Source organism: Podarcis erhardii (genome assembly GCF_964252035.2).
Source record: "Podarcis erhardii genome assembly, chromosome: 7".
In the NCBI taxonomy this organism is placed as follows: Eukaryota; Metazoa; Chordata; class Lepidosauria; order Squamata; family Lacertidae; genus Podarcis; species Podarcis erhardii.
Genome location: NC_138511.1, coordinates 21,352,544 through 21,368,796, shown reverse-complemented (window position 1 = coordinate 21,368,796; position 16,253 = coordinate 21,352,544). Strand labels below are relative to the sequence as shown.

At 47.7% G+C, this 16,253-nt stretch overlaps 1 protein-coding gene across 6 annotated transcripts in view; it reads right to left on the bottom strand.

The window, feature by feature from the left end:
- Positions 1 to 16,253, bottom strand: part of PUSL1 (pseudouridine synthase like 1) — a 73,951-nt gene that overhangs the window by 17,658 nt on the left and 40,040 nt on the right. For all 6 annotated transcript variants that reach the window (XM_081871318.1, XM_081871317.1, XM_081871319.1 and 3 more), the window contains 2 exons: positions 7,801 to 7,855; positions 428 to 590 (listed from right to left, as the gene is read on the bottom strand). In XM_081871318.1, the coding sequence (XP_081727444.1) occupies positions 428 to 590; positions 7,801 to 7,855 (218 nt within the window). The remainder of the gene's footprint in view (positions 1 to 427; positions 591 to 7,800; positions 7,856 to 16,253) is intronic.

The window sequence follows — 16,253 nt, the reverse complement described above, 5'->3', positions numbered from 1 at the left end:
TGACAGTTTTAAGGGGGGGGAGTGTTACTGAAAGCAACACATTCAATAGCCTATTGACTTTGCCATGTTAATTCACACCACAGAACCTTCAGAACGCAAAAGAATTCCTCATAAAAATCCCAACTTTTAAGAATTCCTTGCACCCTACAAACACCAGTTCTCCAACAAAGTGTGGTGATAAACAGCACCACAGGACCTGCTTCTTGCCTGAGGTGCTCTGTCTGCCTCTGAGCTGGACCACTTCAGACAGGGGCAACCTGATGGCTGCGTGATGCACGCTCAGTTTTCGATTCATCTGCCTGCGCTTGAGACAAGTCTGCACGGGGTCTGGGATGCTGAGGGTTGCTGAGCCTGGAACCTTCTGCAGGCAAGGCTACTAAGCTAAGGATTCTGCACCCCAGAAGCAAGTGGGGGTTCCCAGACTAACCAGCTTCGCAGTACTCCACATCTTTGAGGAAGAGTCCATCGGGCGGCGCGATGGTGTTGTTGGGGTAAGCCATCAGGTCCCTGATCTCCAAAAGCCTTTGCACCTGACAAGGTTCGAGGCGGCCCTGGCCGACGGACACCAAGACGCCAACCATTCTCCGCACCTAGCAAGGGAAGGAAGGGGAGGGTCAAAAATCAATCCGGCGTCAGACAAGTCCCACAATCTGTACCTGTTAGGGCAAATCCAGGGGCTGTATCCCTTCTAAGCCAAGAGTCAACTCAATAGGATGAGTCTGTTGTTAGTCCTTGTCCAAGTACAGTGGTACCTTGGGTTACAAACGCTTCAGGTTACAAACTCCGCTAACGCAGAAGTAGTTGCTCCAGGTTCTGAACTTTGCCCCAGGATGAGAATGGAAATTGTGGGCCAGCGGCACAATGGCAGCGGGAGGCCCCATTAGCTAAAGTGGTACCTCAAGTTAAGAATGGACCTCCGGAACGAATTAAGTTCGTAACCCAAGGTACCATTGTAGAGCCATTTAAATCAATGGGCTTAAGGTGGTTGTGTCCTTTCACTTCCATGGGTCTGACACGGGGTTATATCCAACATTAGACCTGGTCGGAGTTGCCAGACCCATTCAATTGTTTGTTCATTCAAAAGATTTCAGGGCAGTTCACAGAATAAAATACAAGATAAAACATAGAAAATAATTAAAACCAAAAGAACAGAACAATAACACACACACCCTTCTCACAGTTATATTTAAAGGACTGTAGGATATTAATCAGCAAAAGCCATGGAAGTGAATGGGCATGAACAGCCAATGGAACGCTGTGCAAATGGAATGTGCATTTTATTGACTTACACAATTAAGACTTTTGGCTATGTTCTCGATTTCTTAGGATCCCCGCTCTAATAATGACAAACCTCTAGGCCACCAGGCACCATGGGACTCTAGTTCCCATCAACTTCAGCCAACAGCCGGGAGTGATGGGAGTTGCAGACCAGCACCATCGGGAAGGCTGTAGGCTCCCCATCTCCCCAATAAATAGATAAAAACTTGAAGAAGGGCGGTGGTAAGACAACAAACATTTAAACAAATATTGACATTGTCCCATTGGATGAAAGAAGAAAATAAGGTTTTGACAATTAAGAGAGCTAGACGACACCAAACCAGCTGCCTCCATTGGGTCTAGCTTGCCAGTTCTGAATATGCTTGGGAACAGCTTTCTGCATTTGTCTCTCTAGTCTAGGAGGGGTCAGATTCAAGGCTGGCGGTGGCTGCTCAGGGCAGATTCTACCACAGGGGGTTAAACAAAACCTCTGTGGTAGAATCTGCCCTGAGCAGCCACCGCCAGGGACAGGAAACAGTCCCAGACATTGCTTCCAGGGGCTGCTTGTGGGCTTTAATGCCTTTTACAGTTCTTGCTCAGCTGTAGAAGCTCAGTGGGTGACCTTGGCCAGGCCACACTCCCTTTCAGACTGGACCACCTCGCATCCTTGTCGTGAGGCTTGGCAGGGGGTGGGGAAGAACGACGGAGTCCCCATCTTGTGCCCCTTGGGAGGAAAAACTTGAAACAAACAGGCCTTTTCCTCCGACCCAGCAGAGCTGCTTTTATAAAAAGGTCACATGGGTCAAAGAACGCGGCAGCGCAAGCCTGTTAGTTTCAGAAAGGAAACTTTCGTTCACTGCTCTCTTTCCTTTTGGCGGGAGAGCGGAGGTGAGTGAGCGTGTGAACACCTCCGGTGTCACCGACTTCTGCTCTTGCAGACACTTGTGGGTGGACCACAAGCAGAGCCAAAATGCCGGGCTCCCCCCGCCCCATTTTCCTGCAGCAGGATGTCGGATGGGTAAAAGAAGGAAGGGCCGAGGCTCAGCGGGAGAGTTATCTACTTGGCAGAGGATTCCAGATCTGCAAAGGATCCCAGATTCAACCCCCACCATCTCCAGGCAGGGCTGGGAATGCTTCCCTGTCTAAGAACGTGGAGAGGCGCTGCCGGCCAGTGTAGGCAACACTAGTGAGGTGCATCTGTCTCCCTCATCACTGACTCTTAGGAGAACTGAAAGGGCATTCCTGTTCCCTACAAGGGTTGGAAGCTCCTGGCTGTGGCAGCCTTGGCAGGGTAATGCTTTTAGATGCTTTGGTGGTTTCTAAATATGTTTTTATTTCATTTTGAGTTGGGACTGCTTAAACGTTTTTTGACGCCTGCCCTGGCCTCTTTCAGGAACAAGGGCAGAAGAAAATAAAGCTAATAAAGAAGTAATAAGGAAAGCAAGAGACAGCTTCCCACGTGTCTTCCTAGCTCTGCTGATCAGAGCGTGGTGCTGATAACGCCAAGTTTGCGGGTTCGATCCCCATATGGGAAAGCTGCGTGTTGCAGGGAGCTGGACTGGATGATCATCAGGGTCCCTTCCAACTCTACAATTCTATTATTCTATGACTTGCAGCAGTGCAGTGGCAAAGCGCAGGTCCCTTCCTGATAGTCCCAGCCATGCCCCCTTCAAAGATTATACAGTGATTTTATAATCATGAAATACTAATAATAATGGATACAATCCAACAATCAGTGCACATCTCCACGTGCTGCCTTTCAGCTACATCTACTATTTTTTGTGGGCAAATGATTTGGAGGTTTCCCAATATCTTCTTTCACAGCAACTTAAAGTTGTGTCTTCCTCAAAAGTCCACTGCATGCAACAGAACTTGCCCCCCCCCCCCACTCCCTTGACACCAAAACCTTTTGTGCTTTCAGTGTTCCCAAATACTGAGCTTTCGGACACGCATACTCTTGGGCATTGTTCCTGCACGCCTTCTGCAGAGGGACCCTAGGAGACAATCCTCAGTGGCTGACTCACCTCCTTTCACTTTGATTGGCTCCAATCAGCCCAAAACGTGGGAAGACTTCTTCTCAGTGGCCAAAAACCTTTCCTATTGTGCTGATTGGGCGATTCTTGGACCCAGGAGACAGAAACCACTACATCACGGCTGGTTTGGTGCCATTTCCAGGGAAGGGAGGGAGGGAGGGAGACCTGTTGGACTGGGACCTGGGAGGTAAAGGTAAAGGGACCCCTGACCATTAGGTCCAGTCATGGCCGACTCTGCGGTTGCAGCACTCATCTCGCTTTATTGGCCGAGGGAGCCGGCATACAGATTCCGGGTCATGTGGCCAGCATGACTAAGCCGCTTCTGGCGAACCAGAGCAGCGCACGGAAACGCCGTTTACCTTCCTGCCGGAGCGGTACCTATTTATCTACTTGCACTTTGACGTGCTTTCGAACTGCTAGGTTGGCAGGAGCTGGGACCGAGCAACGGGAGCTCACCCCATCACGGGGATTCGAACCAACGACCTTCTGATCAGCAAGTCCTAGGCTCAGTGGTTTAACCCACAGCGCCACCCGCGTCCCTTAGGGTTAAACCACAGAGACCAAGACAAACCTGGGAGACCAGGGTTCAAATCCCCACTCAGCCATGGGGCTCACGGGGTGACCATGGGGCCAGTCATTGCCTCTCAGCCTACCTTACCTCACAGGGTTGTTGTGAGGATAACGGGGAACAAGGTGGTGGTTCTGTGTGGGCCACCTTAGAAGAAAGGTTTATGAACTTATGAATAAATGAATGAATGAGGGAGACTGTGGAGGTGGAAATGAAGGTGTGGAACAACAACAAAGCCTCAGACAAAGCAAAAATAGCAACCGCCCCTCTGTGAGATAACAACTTGGAAGGAAAATGATGTGGTTCCATCTTCCTCCCTTGCAGCTGCCCACATTCAGATGCAGGCTGTGGAAATCTGCGAGACGGCAGCTTTCTGGACCCTTCAGGAGGTTGCAGTTTTGCTGTATTTGCAGGGGCTTTATATACTCTGCTCTCCCACCCTGGGAAGGCCGCCCAGAGCAGTCAGTAACTAAACATTTCCTTTATAAATGTAAAACCCCAACCGCCACCACCAAATTACAGCGCTCCAAAAGTTCAAGGAGGGGACAGCGGTTGGTGGAAGAAGAGTGCAAAAGAGCTCAAGACACTCCTGGCAGGGCAGGGAAAGACTCCCACACAGCTGCTGCCAGTCAGAGTAGATGACAAGCAGCACATGGGACAAATGTTCTGACCTAGTGTAAATATAGTTTCCTAGGGGAGCATGCCAGATCTGAGGCTGTGTGCATAAATTCCTAGCAATTAAGAAGGAAGGGGGCCATGTTGCTCAGTGGGTGGAACATCTGTGCTGCATGACTAAGTTTCAACCTACTACATCTTTAGGAAGGGCTGGGAAAGACCCCCTGGAGGTGGCCATAGGAACACTGGAAGCTGGTTTATTACTGAATCAAACAACTGGCCCATCTAAGCTCAGTATTGTTTACACTGATTGGCAGCAACTCTCCAGAGGTTTCAATGCCGGGACTCTCTCCCAGGTGGGATTGAACCCAGGACCTTCAGCAATCAAAGCAGATGCTCTGCCACTGAGCCACAGCCTTTCCCCAAGGTTGGCACAGATGAGACTGAGCTAGATGAGCGAGTGTAAGGCAGATTCCTATGCTCCTCAGGTGTAACTGCAGCTCAGCGGCACACAGGTTCAATCCCTGACATCTCTGGCCAAAAGGACCAGGTAGGAAAGATACTTGACTGCAGCTCTCAGCAGTCCCAGCCTCTGGGATCATTAGCAGCTGGAGTCCAGCAACATCTGGAAGGCCAGAGGTTCCCCTCTCCCCGAATACTGCAGGGTTCTTGGGGGAGCCACAGGCCAACACAAACAGCACTTCTAGCTTTCACCACCAGAGGGCACTGCCCTCCTACACTTTAGTGCTTCTATTCAACATTTCCATTTTAATCTCTCTCTTGTCATGCCATGCATTTAAAGCACATGGCTTCCACTCAAAGTACTTTCCTCCTTACAGAGCCACAATTCCCAGTGCCTTTAAACTACAGTTCCCAGGATTCTTTGGGGATCTATTTAAATGTGTGTCAAACACACTTTAAATACATAGTGTGGATCTGCTGTTTCCCGTCTAAGGTGCTTTGGATCTGTACTTTATCTAACCAAGGGCAAACACTGATGCCCGTTCACCAAGAACTGACATGCCACAGCTTGGGTATAAAACCAGAGGGGGGCGGCAGTGAGAAGACTGTGTCAGTTTCCTTGAGTTTCTGATCCAGTGTAGACGTTCCATTTAAAGAGTTAAATAAATCTCAGCCCTTCCTTCGTTGGATGAGGCTATGAGGCAGTGTTGCATATACACTTGCTTCAAAAGAAGATTTTGCACCTAGGCCCTGCAATTCAAACCCTGTGCCCAAGGCAAGCTGGACTCTGCAACCCACACCAGCAAATTACTACGCACCCCACTGTATAATTCGTCCTCCGTGTTTGCATTCTTGTCGTGTAAGTGCAAAAAGGGAGGCTAGTGCCCTACAAAGCATAGGAAACAATCAAGAGGTACAGAAAACATTTTTATTTTTTTTTAGTTGGGGCAGCAGTGGGATCTGTCTGCAGAGCTGATGGGAGTACTAGAGAGTCATGCCCATCTCAACTTCAAGCTCCCAAACTTTCTACAGCAAATGCCATTGATCTAAGGAACTGCCTATTCTGGGCTAAGAAAGCAGGGGAAGCTACCAACTGCCACCATGCAAGGACTCTTTCATAAAATGTGCTCAACATGCAAACTACCAGGCTGCGAAAGGGAGAAGCTGATGGCTTGTGTTATGTCAAGCAGCCCTGACATGGCAGCTATTTTGTGATTGCCACCCAGAGCACCCTCTCAAAACTTTAAACATTGACCCCCAAAAGAGCACCAGCCTTTTCTTTAATCCAAGATTAGGGGGGTCCTATAACAACACGGGTGTTGTTGGGATGTGGGTGGCACTGTGGGTTAAACCACAGAGCCTAGGACTTGCCGATCAGAAGGTCGGTGGTTCGAATCCCGGTGACGGGGTGAGCTCCTGTTGCTTGGTCCCTGCTTCTGCCAACCTAGCAGTTCGAAAGCACATCAAAGTGCAAGTAGATAAATAGGTACGGCTCCGGCGGGAAGGTAAACGGCATTTCCGGGCGCTGTTCTGGTTCGCCAGAAGCGGCTCAGTCATGCTGGCCACATGACCTGGAAGCTGTACGCCGGCTCCCTCGGCCAATAAAGCGAGATGAGCGCCGCAACCCCAGAGTCGGCCACGACTGGACCTAATGGTCAGGGGTCCCCTTTACCTTTACCTTACAACAACACATTCCTAGTCCTAACACACACACACACACACACACACACACACAGAGAAAAGTGAACTTGGAATCTCTGTTGCATTCTTTCTCCTAAATATAAAGTACTATTCTAGTCCTTTATATTCTGAATGAGGACCTGAATTAAAATGGAGCAAAGGAGGCTGCCTCACACCAAGTTCGAGCATTGCTCTATCTAGCTCGGTACTGTCCGCACTGACTGGCAGCAGCTCCCCAGAGTTTTCAAGGCAGGGAGTCTCTCCTAGCCTTACCTGGAGATGCTGCTGGGGATTGAACCCAGGACCTTCTGCACTCAAAACAGGTGCTCTGCCACTGAGCCACAGCCTTTCCCCAAGGTTGGCACAGATGAGACTGAGCTACATGACCCAGTGGTGGCAGCCATCAGATACAGGTATTAAACCAATTCACAGCAAGGGATCAGTACTGGTCACAATGGCTATGTAGAACTTCTAGGTTCAGAGGCAGTATACAGGGAAGCAGCAACGGGAGTGAGTTATCACCTTTGTGTCTTAGATTCCCAAATCAGGATCGCCAGCTCAACAACATTCTACAGTTCACAGAGTCGTAGAATTGGGACTCCAAAGATCACATAGCACAACTCACTCCGCAGAGCAGGATCTGCTGTGCCACCACGCAGAGGGACCATTTGATGAAGCCTGCTTCGTGTGCAAACTACCAGGTCACAATATGGAGAAGGTGTTCAGAGCAAAGATACCAAACGCTGAGGATAATAAAGGTAAAGGGACCCCTGACCATTAGGTCCAGTCGTGACCAACTCTGGGGTTGCGGTACTCATCTCATTTTATTGGCAGAGGGAGCCGGCGTACAGCTTCTGGGTCATGTGGCCAGCATGACTAAGCCGCTTCTGGCGAACCAGAGCAGCGCACGGAAACACCGTTTACCTTCCCGCCGGAGCGGTACCTGTTTATCTACTTGCACTTTGACGTGCTTTTGAACTGCTAGGTGGGTAGGAGCAGGGACCGAGTGATGGGAGCTTACTCCGTTGCGGGGATTCGAACCGCTGACCTTCTGATTGGCAAGTCCTAGGCTCTGTGGTTTAACCCACAGCACCATCCGCGTCCCTTAGGATAATAATGGAGTGTAAAAACTGGGTTCAGGCCAGTTTAAAGCTGGCTTTTGTGGAGAATTAGCTTTCACAGTACCTGTTTGTAGAGAAAAGAGGGAGCTGTAAACTCCATCTCCCAAAACCTCAGATGGCTGGAAAAAAGCAAAGGGGGAACAATGTTAGAGATAAAACAATCAGGATGGACAGAAGGAAGCATTTTTTCAACACTGTGCATTGTTCAGCTCTGGAACGTGCTTCTGCAGGATGGATTTTTGCTACCGCTCTGGATGTTTCTAAGACCTCCTGAAGAATGATGTGGGCCCATCAGCTGATAGGCAGGAGGAGTGCATCCTTCCTCCAATAGCACTGGGGGGGGGGGGGAGGAGAGAATAAATCAGTTTCAAAAATGAGTTTCCCAACTGTTGCTTTGCTAGAACGAGGCACGCTCTCCCTGCCTATCAGCTGACTGGCACTGAGGGTGCACCTTGCTCCACCAAAGCTCACCATAGGCATGCATGTGGGGCAGGTGGGTGTGCTAAAGCCGGATTCAGACTGTGGGCTGGAGCATCCCCACCCATGTTGTCGAGCAAGATTGGTGGCAGCGGACCAGCTGTTTCGCGGGGCTGCTTCTCCACCATCTTGCCGGCCCTGATGAAGAGTCAAGAGCATTTTGAGGCCCAGCAGGCCCAGCAGCGCCCTTCACCTTAGCAGTGAGGGTCAGGAATGGAACCTCCAGGGACAGAGGCAGTATACCTGACCACCTGGGCACAAGCGACAGGGGTACAGCCACTGCCTTCATGCTGGGGGCAATCCAATGTATGCAGGGTAAGCTTCTAATAAACCAAGCAGCTCAGAAGCCACTTCAGCAACATGTTTTAAGTAGGAGTGGACGGATCTGTCGATTTCTACTCCGTGCCACTTTCATATGTGGAGTAGATACTTTTTAGTTGATTTTCATATGTAATAATTTATTTCTTGCTGTATTAGAGGATATTTGGACTACACGTTCACTAGGTCTCGCAATACGGAATTCCTTGTGTATTTTTTCATAGCTGATTATTATGGGTAGTGTTGATGCTAAAGATGTTCAATTGATGCTAAAGATGTTCAATTTAGTTGGTAATTCTATCTTACAGAATTTGGCAGTCCTCTTGGGTTTTGTTTTTAAAAACAAAGATGTTTTCACCCAGGTCGCAAACCATTTAGAGACGTGTTTAAATATAACTTTGGAACTCCCTGCTTACTGATAGCAGGCAGGCTCCTTCGTGGTACCCTCTTCGACACCTGCTAAAAACATTTCTGTTTAGATAAGCCTGCCCAGTTGTTGATATGAACTTTCATCTGCTTCTACTATATTATCAAGTTAGATTTTCAAAAGTCTGAAATTATTGTTGTTAATTTTTCCAGTTGGTAATATTATTATTTGATCCTTTTTGTAAATCCCTTTGGGGCTTTGTTTTTCAATCTTTCAAGCAATTTGTAAATCTTATGAAATAAATAATACAAATATTACAAATAAGCAGTATATAACTTGTCCAAGTGGACAATAACTAAAATCCAGGTCGGATCCATCTCATTTCTGTATATGGGTGTGTTTTTTTGAAGTTAATATTCACACTATTTTTGTATGCCTTTTTCAAAAAACATTTCCGCACACATTCTACCATTTAAAAAACACCAAGACTTCAGATTTAGCAAGCATTTTGACATATTGTCTGAGAAGGTAATGGCAGAACTCATAGATGTGCAAATGTTAAAAAGTAACTGGTTTCTGACCAGCATGTTAAGTCCAGGAAATGTGAACTTTGCATTAAAAACAAAAAACTGCAAGTCAAATGAAATACTTGAACATTCTCAATTTTTTGAGTGCAGCGTTTGTATAATCTCCTCTGGCAAAAAAAGAGAAAGAAAATGAAAATCTGGGTCCGTCAAGGCAGAAAAGGAACTCACTGGACCTTTGTAAGTGGAGGCTGGTCCATCAGGGTGAAGGGGGCAGTGCCCCACCAAGCGCAATCTGGACTCAGCCAGCCACCACCTGCCTGACTTCTTACAACCCATCCGCTTCCACCTCCCTTAAGTTTCAGGTGCTGTCCTTGCAGAACTCAGCAGGGAGGAGGATGGGGACACACCTGAGTTGGTTGAACCAAACGTTGGCTCTGGCGCCACCTACTGTTGGGCTCCCTGCCTTCCTCCACACCAGTTCCAATGGGCACCATCCGCCTTTTGCCCGTGAGAGTGTTTGTTATGCTCAGGTCCACCTTTTGCAGGTTTTGCAGAAACATCTGCCTGCTCACTGTGAGGACAGGATGTTGGGCTTGCCGAACTCTTGGCCTGACCCAGCAGCCAGGCTCCATTAGCTATTTGTGATAATATATACAGTGGTACCTCGGGTTAAGTACTTAATTCGTTCCGGAGGTCCGTTCTTAACCTGAAACTGTTCTTAACCTGAAGCACCACTTTAGCTAATGGGGCCTCCCGCTGCCACCGCACCGCCAGAGCACGATTTCTGTTTTTATCCTGAAGCAAAGTTCTTAACCTGAAGCACTATTTCTGGGTTAGCGGAGTCTGTAACCTGAAGCGTATGTAACCCGAGGTACCACTGTATACCGTACTTTTCCGTGTATAAGACTAGGTTTTTTTCTTTAAAAATTATGCTAAAAAGTGGGGGCCGTCTTATACATGGATACCGCATAGTGCAAATTTCTTAAATTTGAGTCCCCCAAAATAGGGGGTGTCTTATACATGGAAAAATATGGCCTCTCTCTCTCTCTCTGAGTGTGCCTTACACAAATAGTTAAATATAAATCTATAATCTTGTCAGGCTGGCAACACTTGAACAACAAATATTATTCACAAACTCCTCCAGACAGCGCCTGCATGAAGTCCCCACACCTCTCAGTTTCACAGTCAAGATAGAAGTAACTGAACAACCAGCCAACTGCCAATTTCCAACTGCCACCTCCTTTCCCCAATACCACCTATTCCTTGTGAAATACATTCCCAATGAAATTACATTACAAATACTGACAGGCTCTTCTTTTTTTGGGGGGGGGGGGGAGGGAATTGGGAGCCGGGGTCAAGGCCCCCTGGTGTCTGCTTGCGTGCGAGAACAGAGGACAGCAGCCCAGATTAAGGGCCCCAGCCTGCTTTTAGTGACTCACGAAGAGCCCGAGGCCTCTGCCTAAATCTCTCAGTGACTGAAAATATAAGCGATTCAGCCTTAATGGGAAGCAGGCGCAACAAAGCGCGATCGATAGGCTGCTCCCTCCCGCCTCCCCGCTTGCGAGGAGAAAGGATTATGGTTCCACTTAAAATCCTTCTTTAAAGCTGGGAGGGAAACGATGGGTCCAAATCTGCGAGCCGGCAAAGAGCACCCCAAATCTATCTTCGGCCTCAGTGCCTGGGATTAATCTGCCAACTGGGGTCTTTGTTTTTTCCACAGAGCGAATTGGGGCAGGCTGTAAATTGGCAAGGTGTATGAAAGGCCGCTGTCACCGTTTGTTGTTTAGTTGTTTAGTCATATCCGACTCTTCGTGACCCCATGGACCAGAGCACGCCAGGCACTTCTGTTTTCCACTGCTTCCTGCAGTTTGGTCAAACTCATGCTGGTAGCTTCAAGAACACTGTCCAACCATCTTGCCCTCTGTCGTCCCCTTCTCCTTGTGCCTTCCATCTTTCCCAGCATCAGGATCTTTTCCAGGGTGTCTTCTCTTCTCATGAGGTGGCCAAAGTACTGGAGCCTCAGCTTCAGGATCTGTCCTTCCAGTGAGCACTCAGGGCTGATAACCTTCAGAATGGATAGGTTTGATCTTCTTGCAGTCCATGGGACTCTCAAGAGTCTCCTCCAGCACCATAATTCAAAAGCATCAATTCTTTGGCAATCAGCCTTCTTTATGGTCCAGCTCTCACTTCCATACATCACTACTGGGAAAACCATAGCTTTAACTATACGGACCTTTGTTGGCAAGGTGATGTCACTGCTTTTTAAGATCCTGTCTAGGTTTGTCTTTGCTTTTCTCCCAAGGAGCAGGCGTCTTTTAATTTTGTGACTGCTGTCACCATCTGCAGTGATCACGGAGCCCAAGAAAGTAAAATCTCTCACTGCCTCATGGATCACTGCCTTGCCGTGGCCAAGGGGCTTGAATAACTCAGAGAAGCTATGAGCTATGCCGTGCAGGGCCACCCAAGATGGAAAGGTCATAGTGGAGAGTTTTGACCAAACGTGGTCCACCTGGAGCAGGAACCGGCAAGCCACTCCAGTATCCCTGCCAAGAAAACTCCATGGACAAAGACAACAGGCTGTTACCATTAGCTCTTGTCTTTTGTTCACCGTCCCCAAAAAAGGCTGTAGAGCAAGCTTGGCCAAGTTTACTCCCAAACTAAGGCTTACTTTGGATTGAGGGGCTAGAAGCAGTCACTGCCTCCTTCATCCACATGGAGGGCTTGGCAGAACCAGCCTTGAGGACTAGTAAATTTTTTTTTTTTAAGCCACTACTTGCTTATTTGTGTGGCGGGGTTGACAGAACAACCCTTGAGGACAAATAACTTAACAAAAAAACCACCACTTGCTTATTTGCAGAACAATCTTTAAAGATGCGTTACATTTTTACTACTATTACTAATAATAATCCACTGTGTGTTTATTTGTGGGGAGGGTTTGCCAGAAGAATCTTGAGGACTAGGAACTTAAAAACAAAAACGGAAACACCACCACCATGGAAGTCAAAAGGTTTACGTTTTTTATGCCGACTTGCAGGATTCATGGCATGTTGTTTTCCAGGCCTCCCGCTTCTAACAATTCAGCCAAAAATAAATAGTGCTGACAAGGGAGAGGGTGGGATAATAGGTCTGTAATCACCTAGCATGTGATTTCATGAGGGAGGCAGCTATCCATCGTCTCTCTCTCTCTCACTGGGCTCTTTCAGATGGGTTTTTAAAAGAATGTGATTTCCTCGCTCAGCAGTCTAGGGTGGGCTAACAGAAAAGTCAGCAAATCTGACAGCGTTTAAAGCTCAGAGGGTTTCCAGCAGTCAGGGAACCGGGCAGGCGGCACAGCCAGGTGGTAAAGCTTCATCTGGACTGTACCACTTGCAGCAGCGCCATGGGGGGGGGGGGAGAGAAAATATGGCAGAGACCAAATCCACCCCCTGCCCTGAATTCATCATTCCATTCACAGGCAACATTTGGAGAGGGGTCATTCCACTAATTGTTACTTCATGTTGTTTCATGATGCCACCACCCTGGTAAAATCTACCCGTGCCAACACAAGGAAAATATAATTTATTTATTGTATTTCACAAAATTTATATGCCACTTACGGTCATACCTTGGGTTACAGACGCTTCAGGTTGCATTTTCTCGGGTTACGGACTGCCGAAACATGGAAGTACTGGAACGGGTTACCAAATTGCGCTTTGTGCATGCACAGAAGCACTGAATCGCAATCCGTGCGTGCGCTGGCACGGGTTTGCAAACGTGCATCCCGCACGGATCATGTTTGCAACCCGAGCGTCCACTGTAGTTTTTTAAAAAAACCTAAAACTAAAACCTCAAAGCGGTTTCCAAAAAGAATGAAATAATCAGTTTTAATAATAATAATAATAATCCGCCTTTAAATATATCCAATAAGAGAACAATGAACAAGAACATCAGAAAATCCCTGTTGGACTGGGCCAAAGGATCTGGTCTTCACAGCAACCAACAAGATGTTCAGCAGGGAAGCCTGAAAACAGGACCTGAGAGCACTGTCCAATTTGTGATTCCCAGAGAGTGGCATTCAGGAGCATTTCTGCTTCCAGCTGTGGAGGCAGAGCATAGCCATTGTGGCTCATAGCCACAATTTGTCCCATCCTCCGTGAATTTGTCCCATGCTCTTTTAAAGCCATCTATGCTGGTGCTGCAGAAGTGAGTTCCACAGTTCCACTATGCTCTGCATGAAGAAATCCTTTCTTTTATCTCTCCTGAATCTTCCAGCCATCAGCTTCACTGGATACCCATGAGTTCTGAGTGTTATGAGGGAGGGAGAAAAAAGTTCCCCCATCCACTTTTTCCATGCCATGAATATTTTAAACAATTGTACTACTACTTGCCCCCTACTCCCCCTTTCCCTAAAGGAAAAAGTCCCAAATTCTGCAACTTTTCCTCATGGGAGTAAGTTGCTCCACCCCCTCGATCTTTTGCTTTTATTCATTTCATGAAAACCACACACCACTTAAGACTGTAAGAAACCAACAACCTCAAAGCACTTTACAAATAAAGAGGAAACCAAAAGATTGGTTCTTCTCTTAATCCTGAAACTTTTCCAGCCCTACAATATCCTTTTTTCGAGGTGAGGCAAACCACAGGCTCCTTTAAAATATCCGTTCCTTTCTGCCCCGAATCAGCTAAAAGTTGGTAGTAAGTGATGTTTACTGATAACAATTATTTTATTATTGAACAAAATCTATACATAGCTTGATTGCTAAAAACAACAACTCCAAAACCTCAAAGCGATGTACAACCCCCGCCCCCAAGAAAATAAAGAAAAAAATTACAATAGTTTAAAACATTCCAAATATTAAAATACTTTGAATGGGTTGAAATCCACATCAACTTTCTAAGCACCTCATGTCAACTTTTTCCTTTTTTATTTTTAAGGGAAATTCCCTTATTCCAAATAGGATTCCTCGCAAGAAAAGGGAAAAATTGACAGCTATGACCTGGGTAGGTTTGTCTAAACGAGAATTTTAGCAGGTGCCAAAAAGAGTGCAGTGAAGGTGGCTGCCTGATATCATGAGGCAGGCAGTTCCAAAGTGTAAGTGCTGGCACATGAAACGGTCACAGAGCCAATAAAAATGTGGAACAGGTGTTACGTGGCACCTGCAGTAATGCCAATGGGTAACGGAAACAATGACCTTGGATAGAGTCTCTCCCTCCATGGAGGGTCTTCCACCTGTGTGCGAAGCCCTCGCTCTGAAATTCCAGGGTTGCACAAGAGAGCCTGCCAACACCCACCCGCAATTCCATGACTATTATTCAATCCGTTTTCGGATCACATGGAGACTTTGCACTGAGACAGCTGGTCTTTCTCCCACAACCTGGCAGGGCCCAGCGGGCCCAGGAAAGAGAAACAATAGGAATCGTGTTGGTTTTCTCTTTTTGAAAATGCAAGATTCCTCACTCTCCTCCTGCGCCCCCTCCTCCCCACCCGCCTCCAGCATCCTGTTCAAACGCTTGGCACCCTTAACACTCAATTTTCTTTGTTTATTCTGAACAAGAATTAATCTGCCTTTATTGGGCATTATGGGATAAGCTGGGGGGGGGTGGAGAGAAAGACAATCTGTTACGAAGGGTTGTCCTATGCAAAGCAGACCCGCTGAAATTAATGGGCATGATTTACTTAGGTTAAAGGTAAAGGGACCCCTGACCATTAGGTCCAGTCGTGACCAACTCTGGGGTTGCGGCGCTCATCTCGCTTTATTGGCCGAGGGAGCCGGCGTACAGCTTCCGGGTCATGTGGCCAGCATGACTAAGCCGCTTCTGGCGAACCAGAGCAGTGCACAGAAACGCCGTTTACCTTCCCACCAGAGCGGTACCTATTTATCTACTTGCACTTTGACATGCTTTCGAACTGCTAGGTGGACAGGAGCAGGGACCGAGCAACCAGAGCTCACCCCATCGCGGGGATTCGAACCGCCTATCTTCTGATCGGCAAGTCCTAGGCTCTGTGCCAACCGCATCCCTCACTTAGGTTAGTGGGTTCTCAATCTCTTTTCCTCTGGGCCACACTTTCAAAATAAAAAAAAATTGCACGCACCACACCAGTTTTGCTGTGGGGCATGTTAAAGGGTACGGTGGCACCATCCTCATAATAAAAACTACCGCAGAGATATCAACATTTCTGAAAGTAGGGGTTCCACAGGGTTCTAATTGTAGAGACAAGCTCCTAGTCCTGAAGGACGTGGTGGAGAAATATGAGCAGGGTTTTGTTCAATCTCTGAATCTAAGAGGCAGGTTTCAGCAGGGGCTGCTGGCAGGCTGGGTGGCACTTCAGCACCACAGACAGCTCCCTGCCCCTCCATTCCCCACTCCTCTTCTCAGGCTCTCTGCCTTGACAGCTGCTTCCTCTGGGTCCTTCTTTGCCAAATAAAACAGACACGTCCACACAACTCCTTGAAAGACCTCCGCTTCTGAAAGCAGGGCAGACAATGCTGGATAACCTTGGGAACGCACTTATCCTTCGACACGGCAAGAAAAAAGGCCCCAGCATTATAGTAATCCAAGTTCGTTTTCCTTATTTTTTTCCCCCTCTCTCCTTTCTCTTTCCAACAATGTGCTTCCAAGTAGAATTACTCCGTGTCCTTCCAGTTTCAAATAATCCTCCTATTCTCTCTCTCTCCCCCCCCCCCCCGCTTTCTCGCTTCCCCTTCGAACAATGGAGTGCGGCTTCCGAACCTGGCGTCTTAAGGGCATCTGTTGGAAACAGGCCTTTTCTCTCGAGCAGGGGAGTTGCTAAGCAACTCTGCAGAGGGGATTGGCAACGTCCCATCAAGAGGAGCATTGAGGCCATGA